Source organism: Ranitomeya variabilis, chromosome 6 (genome assembly GCF_051348905.1).
Source record: "Ranitomeya variabilis isolate aRanVar5 chromosome 6, aRanVar5.hap1, whole genome shotgun sequence".
NCBI classification, from domain to species: domain Eukaryota; kingdom Metazoa; phylum Chordata; class Amphibia; order Anura; family Dendrobatidae; genus Ranitomeya; species Ranitomeya variabilis.
The window spans coordinates 59,489,870-59,511,373 of record NC_135237.1 but is presented as its reverse complement, the minus strand read 5'-3'; the positions used below and the strand labels follow the sequence as shown (position 1 = coordinate 59,511,373).

Genomic DNA, 21,504 nt, shown 5'->3' with positions numbered 1-21,504 from the left:
AGAAAAGTAGAGCAACAGGGAGGAACCCAAAATACAGAATGTTGATGGGAAGAGACGATTCCTGGGTGATCCATCGGTCCTGGACTGTAAAGTTCTGAATATCTGCTGCCCAATTGAGAAAACTGGTTTCTGTAGTAGCGATCTTCCGACATGGTGTGGGAAAGATCTTCCGCAATTGAATAGAGATTAAGTCCACCAGTCTAGAGACTTGAAAACCCAAAAAAGAAAAGCACTACAAGAACCCATAAAATACAAGAATCTTTATTAAATAACCATAAAATCAAAAACATAGAAGGGAAAAGCAAGATTGAGACAATGAACACCAGAAAACGTGGCAATGTGGGTCCCAACGGGCAAGCTATACAATAGGAATTTATTCAGTACATAAAGTGCGCTGGAGTACTGCACATAAAAGATCAAAATAGTCAATGAAAGTGCATGGGTATATCAAGAATTAAGAAGCATAAGTGCAAAAAATCTATATAGCCCAAACATACACTCCAAAGCCAACAAGGGTAATAAATAATCATTATAATACCTGAGGGAAACCACACTGCCACGAGCCCCAACGCGCGTTTCGGCGCGATGCCTTCTTCCGGGGGTCTTGTATTTTATGGGTTCTTGTAGTGCTTTTCTTTTTTTGGTTTTCATATTTACTCTCTGTTGCACTGAACCGTTTATATATATATCCGTGCACCCTTGACACTAGTGTTTGGAGGTGCACGTGGTCTGGACCATATGCTACACAGTCTAGAGACTTATTTATCCAGAGAGGGGTGTGATTAGTCGATTCACTCCCTGTATCAACCAGTCCCATCTTGATGGCAGAAAAAGAAAATTGAAAAGGATGCATATGAAAGTAGGCAAATGAAACTGCTTCTACTGATACAACCATCCTACCTAGAACGTTCATGCAGAAGCGGAGCGAACATGCAAATGTGCCTCTGAGGGAGAAAGTCTCAAGTCATGGGATTGAGGGTCTTTCCTGAGTAGAAAAAAAAAAAAACTCTTGATCGGGCCGTGTCAAACAGCATTCCCAGAAAAATCAATATGTTACACCGGGACCAGAGACTATTTTGGGATGTTGATAACCCAGCCAAGATGAGAGAGGCGACCAGAGTGCAATCATGAGAAAAGAGCTCTAAACTCCTTGGAGAGGAGTCCCCGGCAAGATCTGAAGTCCGAATCCAGGTGCCGAGGAACGACAGTGTGGAGCAGAGAGCCGGAAAAAACACGTGAATGGCAAAAAAGGACAATGCTAATGTGGACTCTAAATTGATTGAGGACGATTGGTCATGCTTAAGGAAATTAGTACTGATTACATGAGGTATCTTGGTAGCTCTTCATCGATTCAGACCATCTTGGTAAGGAAGTGGGTAAGAATCCTTACATGTGTATCCGCTTACCTTGATGTAAGAAAATACCAATAAAAAAAGGCAGTATAGTCAGCGAGATATTACCATTCGAAGGTGGAGCACTATCGAATGCCTCAAACAGGAAACAGAAAAGGCAGAGACAGATTCACCAACGAGACCAGTTGGGCATAAATGCCGACCCTGTGACTCGCATAGTGGACATGGGCTGTCCGGGTGAGACAGAGCTGACCCCGCTGTAATTTAATCACAGAGAGGGAAAAAACACAAGATTACAACTATAAATACTGAGAAAGGGTAAAATCTTTGTCGGAGAAGGCGACTTGTTTACATGATGTTCTCTTGGCTGCGGTTTGAGGACAAAGTGCTATTTAATCTCTGTAAGAAAGAAGAAGTACGTACGGAAACGGACAAAGAACAGATCTCGCTAGACCCCTCGGACTGCACAACGATCAGCCATAAGGATCATTGTAAAAGTAGGACCTGACTCACTGGATAGTGGACAGAGCACTAGAAACGCTGCTGCTATTAGTCATGTTGGGTCCAACTACTGGCTAGTGGGTAGCGCAGCTGAACTGCATTGCGGACAGCACTGTGGTTAACTATAGATGGAGGTCATGACTTGTTTGCGGACAAGACCCCTGGGCCGTAACCATAATCCAGGTTGGGTTACGTGATAGATAGTAAGTCATACTCCCTGGATAGCAGGCTGAGCATTTGGACCACTGCTGCAAACGGTCATATGGACCATGTGGTACATGGTAGATGGTGCAAACGACTCACTGGATAGTGGGCAGGAAATGTGGACCCCTGCTGCAAATGACCATGAGGTACGTGATAGGTGGTGTATCTGAGTTACTGGATGGTGGGTAGGAAACATGGACCGCTGCTGTCACGGACCATGAGATGCATGTAAATGGTATATCCGACTCACTGGGTAGTGGGCAGAAAACTTGGACCACCGATGCAACACTGGATAGGGGGCATGAGACATGGACCACTGCAGCATTCGACCATTAGGTACATGGTAGATGGTGAAAAAATGGTGGACAGGATATCAGTACCGCTGCTGCAATCGACCAGGAGGCACATGATAGATGGTGCATCTGATACACTAGATCAGGAGTCCCCAACCTGTAGCTCGGGAGCCACATGTGGCTCGCGGTCCCATGAATTGTGGCTCGCAGCTGTCAGCCAGCTTGGTGCATTAGCTCCAGATCTAGCAAACAGGTATGAAGAAGACATCTCAAAATGGTGAATTTTTGAGTAGCCCTGCACAGAAGAGCAGATCTGGATGCACATATACTGGTCTTCGGGGTTTAGAGATGGTTTAGGTATGGAGGATGATATTACCTGTTAGAGGAGGTCTTGAAGCTGGATGCGACAGTGTGTTGGGATTCCTTGATGGGAGAATACTGAATTGGGGCATTGTGGTAACCCCTGGATCTCAGTGCACTGCTTTGGAGTGATTTCTGTGGAAAAGCTTCGGTTATCATTATACCCGTAATGGGGGCTTTGGTTGACACTACGTTGAGGGAGACAGGAGCAGGATGTTGCTCGGACCCCCTCTCAGAGCTGAATGTGGCTCACGACACTCTCTCCGTGTTGAATGTGGCTCTCTAGGTCAAAAAGGTTGGGGACCGCTGTGCTATAGGGATGGCAGCATTAGAGTCTGGTCCCCTACCCAGTGAGTCTGATGTACCTTTTATCACGTACCTCATGGCCGCTCACACTTGCAGTCCACATTTTCTGACCACTATCTAGTGCAGCGGTCCCCAACCTTTTTGACCTAGAGAGCCACATTCAGCACGGAGAGAGAGTCGTGAGCCACATTCAGCTCTGAGAGGGGGTCCGAGCAACATCCTGCTCCTGTCTCCCTCAACGTAGTGTCAACCAAAGCCCCCATTACGGGTATAATGATAACCGAAGCTTTTCCACAGAAATCACTCCACAGCAGTGCACTGAGATCCAGGGGTTACCACAATGCCCCAATTCAGTATTCTCTCATCAAGGAATCCCAACACACTGTCGCATCCAGCTTCAAGACCTCCTCTAACAGGTAATATCATCCTCCATACCCAAAACATCTCTAAACCCCTAAGACCAGTATATGTGCATCCAGATGTGCTCTTCTGTGCAAGGCTACTCAAAAATTCACCATTTTGAGATGTCTTCTTCATACCTGTTTGCTAGATCTGGAGCTAATGCACCAAGCTGGCTGACAGCTGCGAGCCACAATTCATGGGACCGTGAGCCACATGTGGCTCCCGAGCTACAGGTTGGGGACTCCTGCTATAGCACCTAAAGTCTAATTCCCCACGGATGGAAAAGCTGGTGGGCAAAGGGGGAAAACAAAACAAAACATTCCATTGCTGCGGTCAAGATCTGGATACCTGACCAAAAGGGGGACCAGGAAGAAATGTACAGACTCTGCAGGAGCTACATTGGGAAGGACTATAAGATATTGTACATAGACAAAGGGCCACCATGTCTAAAAGAAAAGTGTGTCCTGGAGTCAGGAATTTTTTTTTCTTTAATATAACATTAGAGAAACAGGTGCTTTTGCTGAGACCCAATCTCTAGATGACTGGGAAGGGGAGGAGGGAGCTCTGCTGGAGGGAAAGAATTTGTAACATCTAGGCACAGCGTCTAGACAGAGCGTCTGGCCCAAACACTGCAGTACAGCAGGTGGATGTGTCCTTTTGACACTCAGGGAAAAACATATGGCACGTATCACTTAGGCCGGTTTCACATTTGCGGTTGTGTCCGCAGCGTTTGTGCCGCAATTTTCCGCATGCGTTGTGTTTTCCTATCTTTAACATTAGGGACACATGTGTCTGCGATTGGTTGCGTTATGCCGCGTTTGACGACGCATGCGTCGTTACGTCGTCTGCGGCTTTAATTTTAGAGGCGTCAATTTGCCGCCTAGAAACGTATGCGATTGTTAGCGCTAGGAATGCGGCAAAAAAAAGCATTACAGTCTATGGGAACGCATGCGTACACGTCTTTGCGTACGCATGCGTTTGATGCGCTTGCGTACTTCGGACTGCGCATGTCCAGGAACTGATTATTAAAGACACACCCTCCTGGAAATATCAAACGCATGTGCATAAAAAGCGCAAACATGTAAAAACGCATGCAAACGCTGCGGGTTTTTTTTACCATCATGTGTAAGCTGATGCGGATAAAAAACGCTGCGTTATCAGACGTTTGCATGCGTTGTGCATGCGTTTGCGGACAATACGCTGTGGACTTAACCGCAAATGTGAAAGTAGCCTTAGTGTCAGCCTCCTGGTGGCAGCAGAATAACACCCATGGTCTGTGTCCCCCAATGAGGCGAAGGAGAAAAAAGGGCACGTTCGATTTCCACCCCAGAGTTCCTGCGTTTCCACGGATCGAGTCACGCTGTGGGTAATGAGGATGGTGGGCGAGGAGCGAGAGACAGCCTGCGCAAATGGCAGACTAAGAGCAGGCCCCGAACCAGCCAGGGACTACATTTAGAAAACAGTCCGTCGGGAGAGCAGGGTGGCGAGGGGCCGCAGTTGCGCTATAACTGCATCACGATTTTATGTAAAAAAAAAAACCAAACAACATGATATCACTAATGTGTTTAAGGGGACCCCCCCCTCCTATTTCCCCAAGACTTATGGGGAGAGATACCTGTCCTGAACACCCAGGAATCCATCTTCGCAGAACGATAAGGAAGACGGTCATCAGACATCCTGGAGCAATGGGTGGCTGGAGGGTACCTGGTCCCGGGGCTGTGCATCGGGCGGCTATAAGGTACCAACACCGTCTTCCCACCCTGCACACGTCTGGCTCTGGAGGGCGAGCGGGCTAGGGTGTAGTGGCAAGGACCAGTCCGTATCTTCCTCCGTGCGGATGCCCCAAATACTCTCTTGATGTGTTAAGAGGCAGGGGGTTCTGCCTGGTAGACACGAGAGGGTACAGTAGTGATGCATTCCCACACTTTGCTCCTGGTCTCTAGGGGGGAGAGCGGAGTGACAAATTACACTCCGTCGCCCAGATCACAAGCTGAATCTGAAAAAGAGATCATTAAAGGGAAACTGTCACCCCAAAATTCGCCTATAAGCTAAGGCCACCGGAATCAGGGGCTTATCTACAGCATTCTGGAATGCTAATACCAATTAGACAAACAATACACAGGGTAATTAGTTCCAAACTCCTGTACCTATCCGTAGAAAAATATAAATCGTCCCATGCAAAGAATAAATAAACCTATAAATACGTTTTGCACAACAGAACTAGAGTAGTAAAAAAATATAAACTTTATTTATAATAACATTTAAAACCCTAAAAAATGTTACAATGGTGACTGGTACCAAATAAATAGGACACCACAGACCAGAGGTAATCATTAGTATATTACCGTATTTGTACCTTTACTGAGCCATCTCTTTATTGACCCATGTGTGGCGGTTCCTAAGATTATTATGTCTGTTTATGGCACTGGGTATTAATTATCCACATGGTATATTTGCGATAGGCGGTATGTTTCTGAATATTTGGATATAACTGTCCTCTGGTCTGTGGTGTCCTGTTCATTTGGTACCAGTCACCATTGTAACATTTTTTTAGGGTTTTAAATGTTATTATAAATAAAGTTATTTTTTTACTACTCTAGTTCTGTTGTGCAAAACGTATTTATAGATTTAAGCATTCTATAATGCTGTAGATAAGCCCCCGGATGTATCCTGAAAGATAAGAAAAAGAGGTTAGATTATACTCACTCAGGGGCGGTCCCGGTCTGATCCGATGGGCGTCGCGGTCCGTTCCGGGGCCTCCCATCTTCTTACGATGACGTCCTCTTCTTTGCTTCCTGCCGCGGCTCCTGCGCAGGCGTACTTTATCTGTCCTGTTGAGAGCAGAGCAAAGTACTGCAGTGCGCAGGCGCCGGGACTCTCTGACCTTTCCCGCTGCCTGCGCACTGGAGTACTTTATGCTGCCCTCAACAGGACAGATAAAGTACACCTGCGCAGGAGCCGCGGCAGGAAGAAGAGGACGTCATCGTAAGAAGATGGGAGGCCCCGGAACGGACCGCGACGCCCATCGGATCAGACTGCGACCGCCCCTGAGTGAGTATAATCTAACTTGTTTTTCTTATCTTTCAGGATACATCAGGGGCTTATCTACAGCATTACAGAATGCTATAGATAAGCCCCTGATGGCGGTGGCTGCAGCTTATAGGCAAATTTTGGGGAGACAGATTCCCTTTAATAAAAACAACAAAAGCCTAAAGGTAGAATGGGGCTGAGGGCAGCCCATATCCACCTCCTACTGACACTAAGCTAAAACTGATGAGCTTCCTGCCAGTTGGTGGGTATTTACTGCTGAGGAGGTGCTAGCTTTTTTGCATAGTGTCAACCTCCTAGTGGCAGCAGCATACACCCATGGTTTCCCGTGTCCCCTCAAAGAAGAGATAGAGAAGTCAATATTTTGTGGAATTACCATGATTTTTAATCACAGCTTTCATGCGTCTTGGCATGCTTTCCACCAGTCTTTCACGCGGCTTTTGGGTGACCTTATGTCACTCCTGGTACAAAAATGTAAGCAGTTCTTTGTTTGATGGCTTGTGACTATCCATCCTGTTTATTACATTCCAGAGGTTTTCAATGGGGCTCAGGTCTGGAGATTGAGCTGGCCATGACAGGGATTTGATGTGGTGGTCCTTCATCCACACATTGATTGACCTAGCGTTGTGGCATGGCGCATTGTCCTGCTGGAAAAACCAGTCCTCAGAGTTGGTACACATTGCCTGAGCAGAAGGAATCATGTGTTTTTCCAGGATAAACTTGTATGTGGCTTAATTCATCACTGATCCTCCACCAAATTTCACAGTGGTTGCAAGACACTGTGGCTTGTACGCCTCTCCAGGTCTCCGTCTAACCATTAGATGACCAGGTGTTGGGCAAAGCTGAAAATTAGACTCATCACAGATTACCTTACTCCAGTCCTCTATGGTCCAATCCTTATGGTCTCTGGCAAACTTCAGCCTGGCTCTCCTTTACTTCTCATTGATGACAGGCTTTTTTCTAGCTTTATATGACTTGAGTCCTGCCTCTAGGAGCCTGTTACGAACTGTTCTTGCCGTGCACTTCACCCCAGCTGCCATTTGCCATTCCTTTTGTAGGTCAATTGATGTCATCCTGCGGTTGCTGTGTGACATTCGAATAAGATGACGGTCATCCCAGTCAGTGGAGAGTCTTTTCGCCCTCTGCCAGTCTGTAGCTTTGTTGTCCCCAATGTCTGCTGCTTGACCTTGTTGTAATGGACTGCCGTCTTAGAAATTTTAAGGATGGAGGCAACATGACACTCACTGTATCCCTCTGCTAGTAAAGCCAGAATTGAGTGCTTCTTTTCCTCACTCAAGACTTTTCTTTTCAACTACTTTGGCATGGTTCAAAGTTTTTTCATTCCTACTACTTTTAGGATATTACTAGCACTTGTTTTGCCATCCAGCTTGTCCTATACTGAACACCACAGCAGTGTTTTTTATACTTTCCTTTGTTAAATAAGATTTGGTTCAGGCGATCACCTAATCAGAAGCACATTAAGGGTATGGCTCCACGGTACGGAGGGGCGCCGCTCGGCGCTAAGCCCCGCCCCCTTAATGGGACGCGATCATGCCGGATGTGTTAACTCTTCACATCCGGGATGATCGCTCTCTCCCATAGCGCCCTGTGATATGCCTTGCGGGGACGCTGCGTCCCCGCAAGGTGTACGGGCATGCTGCGATCTGAAAAGACGCGCAGCATGTCCGGAGTCGCAGGGCCGCCGCGTGCGGGTTTCCACGCATAGTGGAGACGGGATTTCATAAAATCCCCTCCACTATGCTGGAACATCTGGACGCTGCTTTTTTGACGCTGCAGCTCTGCGCAGCGTCAAAAAAGCAGCGTTTCCTGACCGTGGAAACATACCCTAAGTACAATGAGGTGTACTCTGGTTGGAATTCAACTGACACTGGAATGGAATGGCTGTCAGACATGTAGAGAAGCTGATTTTTATAAAACTGTGCACTGGTCTCAATTTTTCCCAGAGCTGTACAGATTAGATATTAGAAAAAACTTTTGCCAGTGAGGGTGATCAATGAGTGGAACAGGCTGCCATGAGATGTGGCGAGTTCTCCTTCAATGGAAGTCCTCAGAGGCTGGACAGACATCTGTCCGAGATGGTTTAGCGAATCCGGCATTGAGCAGTGGGTTGGACACCAATGACACTGGAGATCCCTTCCAACTCTAACATTCTAGGATTCTATTTAGTTTTAAGAGATGAAAGCATTTCATATACCTATAAGACAGAAGCATATACTCCCTTATAATTCACTGAAGCCTTCATTGCACTGGGCTCACCTGCATAGGCCAATTCCAGATCTGTATGTGGGATTGTTGGCTCGATGTCAGATACTTTGAGTGCGGGGAGACAAGAAGCGTCCTGGGGTTTACTCTGCAGCTCTAGTAGCTGTAAACCTGAAATAAGACAAGTATTTTTATTGAGATAAATGAATATTTTGGGGAAAAAAAATATAGAGCAGTACGGCAGCAGGGACGTTCGCAGCCTTCTACGGTTATCTCTCCCCCTGTAGTCTTACACTGACCCCAATGGTGTAATATATGGACTTTTCTTCATATTATTAGTGCCCTCTAACAATTACAGGATAGGTGCTCTCCAATTGTCAGAAACAGAGGGGCTCTAGGTCTAGACATCCTTTTGCTATAAAGCCCCACTGTAAAAATTTTGCAAAGCATGGTTTGTTTATTTGCAATGTCCCTCCGAGTAGGAAAGTGCAGTCTGAACAGCGCACCCACCAGGACGCTCACTGTAAATGCTCCTGTCAGAGAATCGAAGTGGAATTTAACAAGATAATAGATGCGGGAACTACGCCGCTCCATTTGCGGTTGTTAGGCTACTTTCACACTGGCGTCGTTTGGCCTCCGTCGCAATGTGTCGTTTTGGGAAAAAAACGCATCCTGCAAATGTGCCAGCAGGATGCTTTTTCTTCCCCATAGACTTGTATTACCGACGGATCGCAACGTATGGCCATACGTCGCGTCTGTCGTGCACTGGATGCGTCGTGTTTTGGCTGACTCATCACGAAAAAAACGTTCAAGGGAACGTTTTTTTCGTACGTCGCATCCTGCACTTTGGAGTGCGCATGCCCGGGTGGAGATCTAGTTCTTCCCCGGGACTTCAGAATGGGCAGCGGATCGTTGAAAAACTGCATCCGCTGCCCACGTTGTGCCGAATTTTAACAACGTCCGTCGGTACGTCGCGCCGACGCTTTGTGACGGCCGCGTACCGACGCAAGTGTGAAAGTAGCCTTAGATGGTGGCTGAATAACAACCATTATTTGCTGGGAACAGAGCAAGCGCCATTTCTGAGCGCTCTCCATTAGTGATGAGCGAATATACTCGGTACTCGAGATTTCCCGAGCACACTCAGGGGTCCTCCAAGTATTTATAAGTACTCGGAGACTTAGTTTTCAGCGCTGCAGCTGAATGATTTACATCTGTTAGGCTACTTTCACACTAGCGTCTGGCTAGGTTACCGACGCTAGCGTTCTCTGCGCCGCACAACGGGGGCAGCGGATGCATTTTTCCAGCGCATCCGCTGCCCCATTGTGAGGTGCGGGGAGGTGGGGGCGGAGTTCCGGGTGCGCATGCGCGGTCGGAAAAAGCGGACTGTCGGCGGCAAAAAACGTTACATGTAGCTTTTTTTTGTGCCGACGGTCCGCCACAACACGGCGCAACCGTCGCACGAAGGTTGCGACGTTTGTCAATCCGTTGAAATACGTCGCTTAATGTTAGTCTATGGGGAAAAAACGCATCCTGCAAGCACTTTTGCGGGATGCGTTTTTTCGGCCAAACGACGCATTGCGACGGATTGCAAAAAACGCTAGTGTGAAAGTAGCCTTAGCCAGCATAAGTACATGTGGGGATTCTCTAGCAACCAGGCAACTCCCACATGTACTTACGCTGGCTAACAGATGTAAATCATTCAGATGCAGCGCTGAAAACTAAATCTCCGAGTACTTACAAATACTTGGAGGACCCCTGAGCATGATTGGGAAATCTCGAGTACCGAGTATATTCGCTCATCACTACTCTCCATTCAACCCTTGCTGCACGCGCACTGAAATCCTTTGCCGGACAGCGCTGCATGCGCACCGCAATCACCTGCCGGCAAACGCTGCACGAGCACCACAATCCCCTGCCGGCCAGCACTGAACGCACACCGCAATCCGCTGCCGGCCAACGCTGAACGCGCATCGCAATCCCCTGCCGGCCAACACTGCACACGCACCACAATCCGCTGCCGGCCTACGCTGCACGCGCACCACAATCCCCTGCAGAACAGCGCTGCGCACACACACACACACGGTGATACCCTGCAGACCCGAACTGTATATGCATTTTGATCCTCTGCCAACCAGCGCTGCCCATGTACTATGATCCTCTGCCGACCAGTGCTGTGAGTGTACTGTACTGGTTGTTAAGGGGTTACCCATTTATCAAATACTTTTGAATTTGCTGAAAAATCAGTTGTGTAATTGATGTGTCAAAAATGATATAGTCACCTTTCTCATAGACTTGTTTTCTCTCTTCTTCATTCAAAGCCAAAACCTTCTGGTTCAGTTTTTCATTTTCTAATTGATCTTTCTTCTCATAATAATTTTCGTCAGGACTCATAGACAATGTCATGGTGTGCAAATTATCCTGTAATATAAAGGGAGTGATAAGCAATTTTTATTTGCAAACTGGGGTAAACTATGACAGTCTTAGGCCATGTTCACACTTTGCGGATTTTAGCCGTTTTCTATGCGGTTTACAGTACCATGCAAACCTATGGAAAACCCAATCTGCTGTGCACAAACTGCGGAAAAAAACGCGCAGAATAGATAGATAGAAGGAATGAGATAGACAGATAATGACAGATCTATAGGTAGATAGATCTATACATCGATCGATATCTATCTATATCTACCTATAGATCTGTCATCTATCTATTCTATCATCTATCTATCTCATTCCTTCGATATAGATAAATAGAAGGAATGGGCTAGATAGATAGATGACAGAGCTATAGATAGATGACAGAGCTATAGATAGATGACAGAGCTATAGATAGATGACAGAGCTATAGATAGATAGATATCTATCGATCTATGTATAGATCTATCATCCATCTATCTCTCATTCCATCTATCTCTCATTCCTTCTATCTATTATATTTATCATCTTTCTCATTCCTTCGATAGACATAGATAGAAGGAAGGAGATAGACAGATGACAGATCTATAGACAGATGACAGATCTATAGATAGATAATATCTATAGATATTATCTATCTGTCATCTATCTAGCCCATTCCTTCTATTTATCTGTTCTATTTACCTATATCTATCTATAGAAGGAATTAGATAGAAGGAATGATAGATAGATAGTTGATAGAATAGATACATAGAATCTGTCATCTATCGATCCATGTATAGATCTATCTATCTATCTATAGATCTGTCATCTATCTATCTAGCCCATTCCTTCTATTTATCTATATCGAAGAAATGAGATAGATGATAGATATGATAGAAGGAATGAGAGATAGATGATAGAATAGATAGATGACAGATAGATCTATAGATAGATATTATCTATCGATCTATCTACCTATAGATCTATCTATCTCATTCCTTCTATCTATTTTCTATCTATATTTATATCTATCTATTATCTATCATCTATCTTTCCCATATCTATCTATGTGTGTGTAATGGAGTGTGGGTTGGACAAATGTAAAAGAGGAGGTTGGACAAGAAATCACATTTTTTTTTTTTTTTTTGTTCAATAATACATCTTTATTTTGCTTTCAAAAACACATAAAAAAATGCATAAAAACCGCATCAAAAATGCATCAGCATTTTCTGCCAGGGGATGCAGATTCAGTGCAGAAAAATCTGCAGGCAAATCTCCAACGTGTGCACATACCCTTAATCCAGAAAATGCTGGAGTAAAAAGGTAAAAAAAAAATAAAAAGTATCATTTGACACAAGCCTCTTAATAAATTAGCAGCACTTTTGCTCATCAGCGCAGATCTACGCCTCCTAAGATTTGTTTCATCATTGATGCCAGATTCTGGTGTAGTTTATAATAAATCAGGAGGTGGGTGAACAGCCCCCTAACACCAAGCTCCCACTGTGTAAAAATTGCCAACGAAAAACTAGGATTTTTTATTGAGAACTCAGTATTACCTGAAAATAATGCTTGACCTTTTCTTGAAGGAACGTGGGATTTTCTTTAAGACACTGTCTGAATTTCTTTACTTTCTCTCCAATTTGTAACAAGTCAACAGGATCTCCATCGTGATTCCAACAGGATGCGATGTACTAGAAGTGAACAGATCAACATACAGGACTGTGAAACATTTGAATTTGTTGTCAATAATGAGGATAGGCTTCATGTCGCACAGATTAGGTAATAAATAGTCAAACCTACTGAGGCTAGTGCAAGGCCAAAGCTAGTAGACTGATGCTTCATCTGGATCTCCACCTTGTGGAGAATTGCTTCAATTCTCTCTGGCTCAAACCCCTTCCTGCAGTAAAAGAAAAATCTCATCATAAAACCCATTGTTCCTGGTGTTTGAATGGTCAGCATTCTCAGATCTCAGTGACTGATGACGGATCTTAATTTGGCTCTAATTTTATTCTAATATTGTGCAGTGGAAAATACCAGAGGGGGCAGAGTATCACCACAAAAGCCTTCCTTTTATCTAATGGAAGACAGTGAGAAACCAGTGTCAGAACTGCTGATCCCCCCCACAACGCAGAGTCAGCGTACCCCATGTGGTGTCCCCCCACACTATAGAGTCTCAGCATACCCCATGTGATATCCCCTCACACTGCAGTCTCAGCATACCCCATGTGATGTCCCCTCACACTGCAAAGTAAGCGTACCCCATGTGATGTCCCCTCACACTGCAGAGTCTCAGCGTACTCCTTATGGTGTCCCCTCAGGAAGTGGGGAGAGCATTATCGGCACGCACACCAGAGGTCACTGGAGCGGAAATCGCCTGCGCAGAAAATCCCTGAATACAGTGCCCATAAAAGAGAGGATGAGGGAGGGCGCAGGCGCGGGATTCTGAGGCCATAACTGAAATGCATGGGAGAAGGGTAGTATTGTAATGAGGAGAAGAGGCAGGGATTTATTCCTGGCACCGCACGCCTCAGAGCCTGGAAGAAATCATTACCAGAAAGGAAAGAATATAAGATTACTCCCCAACAAGAACATTAAAGGGAACCTGTCACCTGAATTTGGCGGGCCCTTTTTTCGGTCCGATGAGCGGTGTTTTCGGGTGTTTTATTCACCCCTTCCTTTCCCGCTGGCCGCACGCAATATCGTCTTGAAGTTGATTCGCTTTCCTTCGTAGAACACGCCTGCGCAAGGCAATCTTGCCTTGCGCATGCACAGTATGCTTTGCCCAACTGCGGGCAAAGCCGAAAAGCATTAGTGTGCATGCGCCGGCGCACTATGTCCCGAAACACAGTGAAATACTTCAGGGACATGCGCCGGTGCATGCGCAGTAATGCTTTTCGGCTTTGCCCGCAGTTGGGCAAAGCATGCTGCGCGTACGCAAGGCAAGATTGCCTTGCGCAGGCGTGTTCTACAAAGGAAAGCGAATCAACTGCAAGACGATATTGCAGCCAGCGGGAAAGGAAGGGGTGAATAAAACACCCAAAAACACTGCCCATCGAACCGAAAAAAGGGCCCGCCAAATTCAGGTGTCAGGTTCCCTTTAATATAAGGCATACAAGTAGGACTAGTGTAACATTCTATTACCTGTATGCCCATATTAATAGGTCATATGTCCCGGGGGTGACAGATTCCCTTTAACAATTCCCTTTTTAATGTCATACTTACTCAGCCACCTCATGAATAGTTTTACTTATGATTTCTTTCACTGACTGGATATCATCAGTATTTATGCCCTGTAATCCAATGCTGAAGAACGTATCCCGGGTGCAATTGTTAAACCTAATATTGAAAGACAAAAAATATATATATAAAAAATACACACAAACACATGCTATATCTGTATTACTTTTTCCCTAATGTTGCAATAGAATCGTAGCAAATAGCCTAAACCCTAAATGAAACCAATAAAAACTACAGATCGCCATGCATAAACCATACCCTCTCACAGCTTCATTGCTAGAAATTTTTTTATTTTTTTTATTACAATTATGCAAAGTAAAAAGTTATGAGAAAAGAGTTGCCTTACCCGCTATCAGGAGAAAAATCTGTCCCAAGATTGGCTTCTATTAAGGCTTTGTAGAAAGGAGAATTTGGTCCATCAGACAACAAAGCGGATAAAAGGCTCAATGTGAATGCTTCAGATGAGTCTGCAATACTAGAGACAGAACACATTGTAACAGTCTTTGCTACAATATCTATTCCAGCTTTCCGGTGAAGATGTAAGATTGTAATAGCGATCACTTACACACTGCTATAGGGGAAGTGCACGTATGTAAGACAGTTATATAATACTAGATGGCAGCCCGATTCTAAAGAATCGGGAGTAGTGTTGAGCATTCCGATACCGCAAGTATCGGGTATCGGCCGATACTTGCGGGTATCGGAATTCCGATACCGAGATCCGATACTTTTGTGGTATCGGGTATCGGTATCGAAACAACATTAATGTAAAAATGTGTAAAAGAGAGAATTAAAATAAAAAATATTGCTATACTCACCTCTCCGACGCAGCCTGCACCTTACCGAGGGAAGCGGCAGCGTTCTTTGTTTAAAATTCGCGCTTTTCTTTCCATTACGTGAAGTCCCGGCTTGTGATTGGTCGCGTGCCGCCCATGTGGCCGGGACGCAACCAATCACAGCAAGCAGTGACGTAATTTCAGGTCCTTCAGGATTTTAAAATTACGTTCCGGCGTTGTGATTGGTTGCGTCGCAGTCACATGGGCGACGCAACCAATCACAGCAAGCCGTGACGTAATTTCAGGTCCTTCAGGATTTTAAAATTACGTCCCGGCTTTGTGATTGGTTGCGTCGCAGTCACATGGGCGACGCAACCAATCACAAGCCGTGACGTCACGGGAGGCTGGACACGCGCGCATTTTAAAATGCGCGCTTGTCCAGCCTCCCGTGACATCCCGGCTTGTGATTGGTTGACCGCGACGCAACCAATCACAAGCCAGGAGGCTGGACAAGCGCGCTTTTTAAAATGCGCGCTTGTCCAGCCTCCCGTGACGTCCCGGCTTGTGATTGGTTGCGTCGCCCATGTGACTGCGACGCAACCAATCACAAAGCCGGGACGTAATTTTAAAATCCTGAAGGACCTGAAATTACGTCACGGCTTGCTGTGATTGGTTGCGTCGCCCATGTGACTGCGACGCAACCAATCACAAAGCCGGGACTTCACGTAAGGAAAGAAAAGCGCGAATTTTAAGCAAACAACGCTGCCGGTTCCCTCGCTGAGGTTCAGGCTGCGTCGGAGAGGTGAGTATAGCAATATTTTTTATTTTAATTCTTTCTTTTACACATTAATATGGTTCCCAGGGCCTGAAGGAGAGTTTCCTCTCCTTCAGACCCTGGGAACCATCAGGAATACCGTCCGATACATGAGTCCCATTGACTTGTATTGGTATCGGTATCGGATTGGATCCGATACTTTGCCGGTATCGGCCGATACTTTCCGATACCGATACTTTCAAGTATCGGACGGTATCGCTCAACACTAATCGGGAGTCTAGAATCCATATATACTTTATTTATTCAAATGTAAGAATAATACAATTAATAAATAATAGTAAGAAAGAACAAAAAATGGCTGCACTCACCAGCTCTTGACAATTCTTGACAGTACGGCACATTTCTGATTGGTCGCTCGCGGCAGGCGGCAACCAATCAGAAAAGTGCCGCGCACCACGAAGGCATATATCTTTGTCCACCCTGAGCGGGTGTAGGACGCTGGTGACGTCACTTATCTCCGGACATTATCTCCGGACAAAGCCACGGAAGTTGGCACAAATTGCCGGAAGTAGTATTCTAGGCAATTATATATTAGATTTTAATGTTATCAGTGTTTACCTTTGAACGTTTATATTGTATTGTCCTGTCACCAGCCATGTGTACGATTATCGGCCGAAAGCCTCTCTGGAACCAATAATCACCCCATGTAAAGGTATCTTTATAAGTTAAAGATTCAGAATACTATGACTTTTATCATATCCTGAACAGTCAAGTTTTTTATGAACCGTTAAGGTTTTCTGGTTGAAGTAAAAAAAACTCTGTTTACAGTTTGAAACCATAAAATGTTGAAAAATTATGTCATTCTTGAGTATATCACTCAATGGTGCTCATAAACGTGTCAAATTTGATCTATAATATACTTTAATATACGTTACTTTAATCTTTAATATACTTAAGAACAGGGCCCCAGACATCACACAGGGGGTCTGAAACACCGCACAGTGGTCCAAAATATCGCTGTGCTCTGCCTGGGGCCCCATATGCTGCCTGGGGCCCCTGTGCTCTGCCTGGGGCCCCATATGCTGCCTGGGGCCCCTGTGCTCTGCCTGGGTGTAGGACACTGGTGACGTCACTTATCTCCGGACATTAGCTCCGGACATTATCTCCGGACATTAGCTCCGGACAAAGCCACGGAAGTTGGCACAAATTGCAGGAAGTAGTATTCTAGGCAATTATATATTAGATAGTGTAATGTAAGAAATTCTAATGGTGCCTAATAGATTGCACAGACGGTGCCCGAGGTTGCAGGGGGTGAGCACTAGATAATAAATTCTTGGATAATTAAACACCATTCAAATACAATAATAACATTTGGAGAAAAGCATTACTCACTCTGATAAAAGGAAGCTCACGCTGACCATCGTCTGTTTAGCCGGGTCAGGTGCAAACGTGTCCACACCACAAGAGGTATGATATTCTCTCTGCAAATCACAAAGTTTCTTTTTATTTATTTTTTTCAACTGGACGCTTTTTTTGTCAAACTGCTGAAGAAAAAAAACAAACGAACAAAAACAGCTGCCCTTGGATATATTCAACCCCCTAAGGCAGGTTTCTCATTTGCATCCTTGTGCGCAGTATTTGATCCACATAGATCCGCATATGATATATATATATATATATATATATATATATATATATATATATATATATATATATATATATATATATATATATATATATATATATATATATATATATATGTATATACATACATACACACACACACATTTTTTTAACATGGTGTACGCATGGACATGTGTTTGCATGCGTCTTTTCACGGTATGCGGCTGGTCATGGTGAATGCAACATGTTGCAGTTTTGGAGGCGTCAAAAATCCGTCAAATATGCGCATGCGGAAAAAAAAAAAACATTACTGTCTGTGGGAACACATGCGTACACAAGGACATGTGTACGCATGCGTTCGATGCGCTTGCGTACTTCGGACTGCGCATGTCCACGAACGGTTTTGACTCGCCCATTGAGACACGCCCTCCTGGAAATATCGAACGCATGCACATAAACAACGCAAACGCAGGCAAAAAAAAACGCATGCACACACAGCGTTATTTTTTTGCAGTCATGCGTAAGCTGATGCGGATAAAAACGCTGCGTAAACATGTGTTTTTCGCATGCAGATGATATGCTGCGCACATATACGCAAATGTGAACTTAGCTTAGTAGAGATTAAACATATAAGCAACAACAACAACATAAGATCGGCCACAGCTCCATCCAAACGCCTCCTCGTCACTGTCATGCCGCTAGGGTGCAGGGTGGGAGAATGGGTTTAATTATTTTCGGACATATGCACGTTACTAAAATTCTTTTAATTTCTCACTGATTTTACTCTTGGATAGCTTGGACCGAAAAAGGCGGTTACTTGAATTACAGAAATATATTGAAGTCGAGACTCAAGAGCATGAAAAGAACGCCAAAAATAACATGGCAAATAACGCAGATACATGCAAAGAAATAAAGATATATTCACCCTCCAACCTCACAGATGTTAACTGTATGGAAGGGAATCAGGACACGCTTTCAATCTAAATATACATTAAAGGGGTTGTCCTGGAGCCCCTAAGATAGGACATCAGTATCAGATTGTTGGGGACACGAGAGACAAAATTTGTTACTGACCAGCTGTTGCCAGCGCAGGTTATAGTAAACAATGAATAGAGGGGGGACAGCTCCACACACTGTACCGCCGCTCTCAGGTTCTGTAAAGCAAGCTCCTATTGAAGGGAATGAAGCATTGTGCCCAAATACAGCCACTATTTACATCCACTGGTCGCGGGACCACCTAACAGTTAACCGACCCCCAAACACATTTATTACCTATCCTATATTGCAGTCAGGGACATCCCCTTTAAGGAGAATTATAGTTGCAACAAAACGATGAATTTCTAAAGAGACAAAAGAAAAAAAAACAAAAAACAAAACAAAACAAAAAACTTACTGCAATACTCCATCTTTGCTGTAGCGGAACCTCAGTGTGAGGATCAATGTGCTCAAACTTGCTCAATGCATCTTCATGAATCTGTTTTAAGTGTTGCTCCAATGGAAGATTACCATAAGTAAAAAACCTAGAGAGAAAAAGCAAATTAAAATCAGTATTACAGGACAGCACTTATTTTACAGCGCTGGGGTCCTGGGTTCAAATCCCACCAAGGTCAAGATCTGCAAGGAGTTTGTATGTTCTCCCAGTGTTAGCGTGTTTCCTCTGGGTTCTCCGGTTTCCTCCCACACTCCAAAAACATACTGATAGGGAATCTAGATTGTGAGCCCCAATGGGGACAGCAATGATAATGACTGTAAAGTGCTGAGGAATTAATGGCGCTATATAAGTGAGTAACATAAATAATATGCCTAAGATACTGCCAATATTACATTTAAAGGGAACCTGTCACCCCCAAAATCGAAGGTGAGCTAAGCCCACCAGCATCAGGGGCTTATCTACAGCATTCTGTAATGCTGTAGATAAGCCCCCGATGTATCCCGAAAGGTAAGAAAGAGATTAGATTATGCTCACCCAGGGGTGGTCCCGCTGCGGTCCCGGTACGATGGGCGTCGCGGTCCGGGGCCTCCCATCTTCATACCATTGTCTTCACGCTGCGGCTCCGGCGAAGGCGTACTTTGTCTGCCCTGTTGAGGGCAGAGCAAGGTACTGCAGTGCGCAGGCGCCGGGCCTCTCTGACCTTTCCTGGGGCCTGCGCACTGCAGTACTTTGCTCTGCCCTCAACAGGACAGACAATGTACGCCTGCGCCAGAGCGTGAAGACAAGAAGAGGACGTCATCTGATGAAGATAGGAAGCCGCGGACCGGACCACGATACCCATTGGACCAGAACTGGACCGGGACCACCCCTGGGTGAGTATAACCTAACCTCTTTTTCTCCTCTTTCAGGTTACATCGGGGGCTTATCTACAGCATTACAGAATGCTGTAGATAAGCCCCTGATACCGTTGGGCTAGCTCACCTATTTTTGGGGTGACAGGTTCCTTTAATCATTAATTATTTATAATAAAATCCTCCACGTCTACAGTCATAACTAGTACAGAATATTTCCTTCCAATTATTCTGCATTAAATCTTGGGACAAAAAATAAACCTGTAAGTATAAATATCTATAATAAAATCATAAAGTAAAGGTTATAGGTAATTGTCAGCAAGTTATTGCAACCCCATTTGAGAGCAGCATTTTGTAGAGCCAGAGACCCTGATTCCAGCTATGTATCACTTATCGGGCTGCTTGCTGTCATTTTGATAAAATCACAGTTATATTTGCTGCAGATCTAGCACTGCTCTGAATTTTGAGCTTTGTATTCGCCCACACCAATGATTAGTAGTTTTCTGCCTATACACAGTGCACACAGAAAGCTGTCAATCAGTGGTGGAGCTCATGAATATGCTTGTCTTCTGGCGGAAGGTTTACTAGTCCTCTAGTGATAAAATCCCTACACTAAGCAGCTAAGTGACACGTTGCTGGCATCAGGGTCTCTGTCTCCACATTATGCTGCTCTCAGATTAAAGTGGGAAAAACCTGGTAACAATTCCAATTCCATAAACCTCTTACAGCAGTTTTTTCCAAAAAAGATGCAAAACCCCAATTTTGGTTAAACACTGACACAGGAACTAAGTTGTTGGAGCCTCTATTGTACCTGGCATTGCTTGGGTGATAGTGAGTGGCATGGAACTGCTTCAGCTGGGCCCAGGTGAGATCTGGGATGTCCAAGGGTTCTCCTCCAGATACGACAGCATATGTGTGGTCCGGCAGAAGCTTATTCTGAAGCTGCTGTGCAAATACGCGCTCATTATCTGTCTAAGGAAGACAACAAGATCTTTAATATACACAAACACAGACTGACATTACTGTGCACAAGTATTAACAGGTATGAAAAAAATAAGAATGCTATAAAAAAAAAAAAAAGAAGCGTTATAGTTTTTGTTAATGGATTAACAAAATGCTTTCAAAACCGCATTTTGACAAGATCACCACAAGGCGAACTCCTGCTGACAAACTAAAAATCTCTGGGAATTTCTGGTCACAAATAGTGTTGAGCGATACCTTCCGATATACAAAGGTATCGGTATCGGATTGGATCGGCCGATATCCAAAAAATAGGGATTTTTGTGTACTCACCGTAAAATCCTTTTCTCCGAGCCATTCATTGGGGGACACAGACCATGGGGTGTATGCTGCTGCCACCAGGAGGCTGACACTAAGTATTACAAAGAAAGTTAGCTCCTCCCCTGCAGTATACACCCCTCTGCTGGCTCCCAGCTAACCAGTTCGGTGCAAAAGCAGTAGGAGATCAATAACAACATATAAGCGTATAGCATGTCACATTATATATGAGAGTATAACATATCAAATGATAAAAACAAATACAACTAATAATAGGGAGGGAGCTGTGTCCCCCAATGAATGGCTCGGAGAAAAGGATTTTACGGTGAGTACACAAAAATCCCTATTTCTCCTTCGCCTCATTGGGGGACACAGACCATGGGACGTCCCAAAGCAGTCCCTGGGTGGGGACAACATCAGATCAGGCCGTGTAACCGCTACTTACAAGT

General features: G+C 44.8%; 1 protein-coding gene across 1 annotated transcript in view; it reads right to left on the bottom strand.

The window, feature by feature from the left end:
- PITRM1 (pitrilysin metallopeptidase 1) overlaps nt 1-21,504 on the bottom strand; it is an 83,355-nt gene that overhangs the window by 26,647 nt on the left and 35,204 nt on the right. The window contains exons 7-15 of the mRNA XM_077268536.1: nt 20,589-20,749; nt 18,888-19,014; nt 17,264-17,352; nt 14,667-14,795; nt 14,306-14,419; nt 12,884-12,980; nt 12,640-12,774; nt 10,969-11,107; nt 8,744-8,860 (exon numbers count right to left, since the gene is read on the bottom strand). Coding sequence (XP_077124651.1) covers nt 8,744-8,860; nt 10,969-11,107; nt 12,640-12,774; nt 12,884-12,980; nt 14,306-14,419; nt 14,667-14,795; nt 17,264-17,352; nt 18,888-19,014; nt 20,589-20,749 — 1,108 coding nt within the window. The remainder of the gene's footprint in view (nt 1-8,743; nt 8,861-10,968; nt 11,108-12,639; nt 12,775-12,883; nt 12,981-14,305; nt 14,420-14,666; nt 14,796-17,263; nt 17,353-18,887; nt 19,015-20,588; nt 20,750-21,504) is intronic.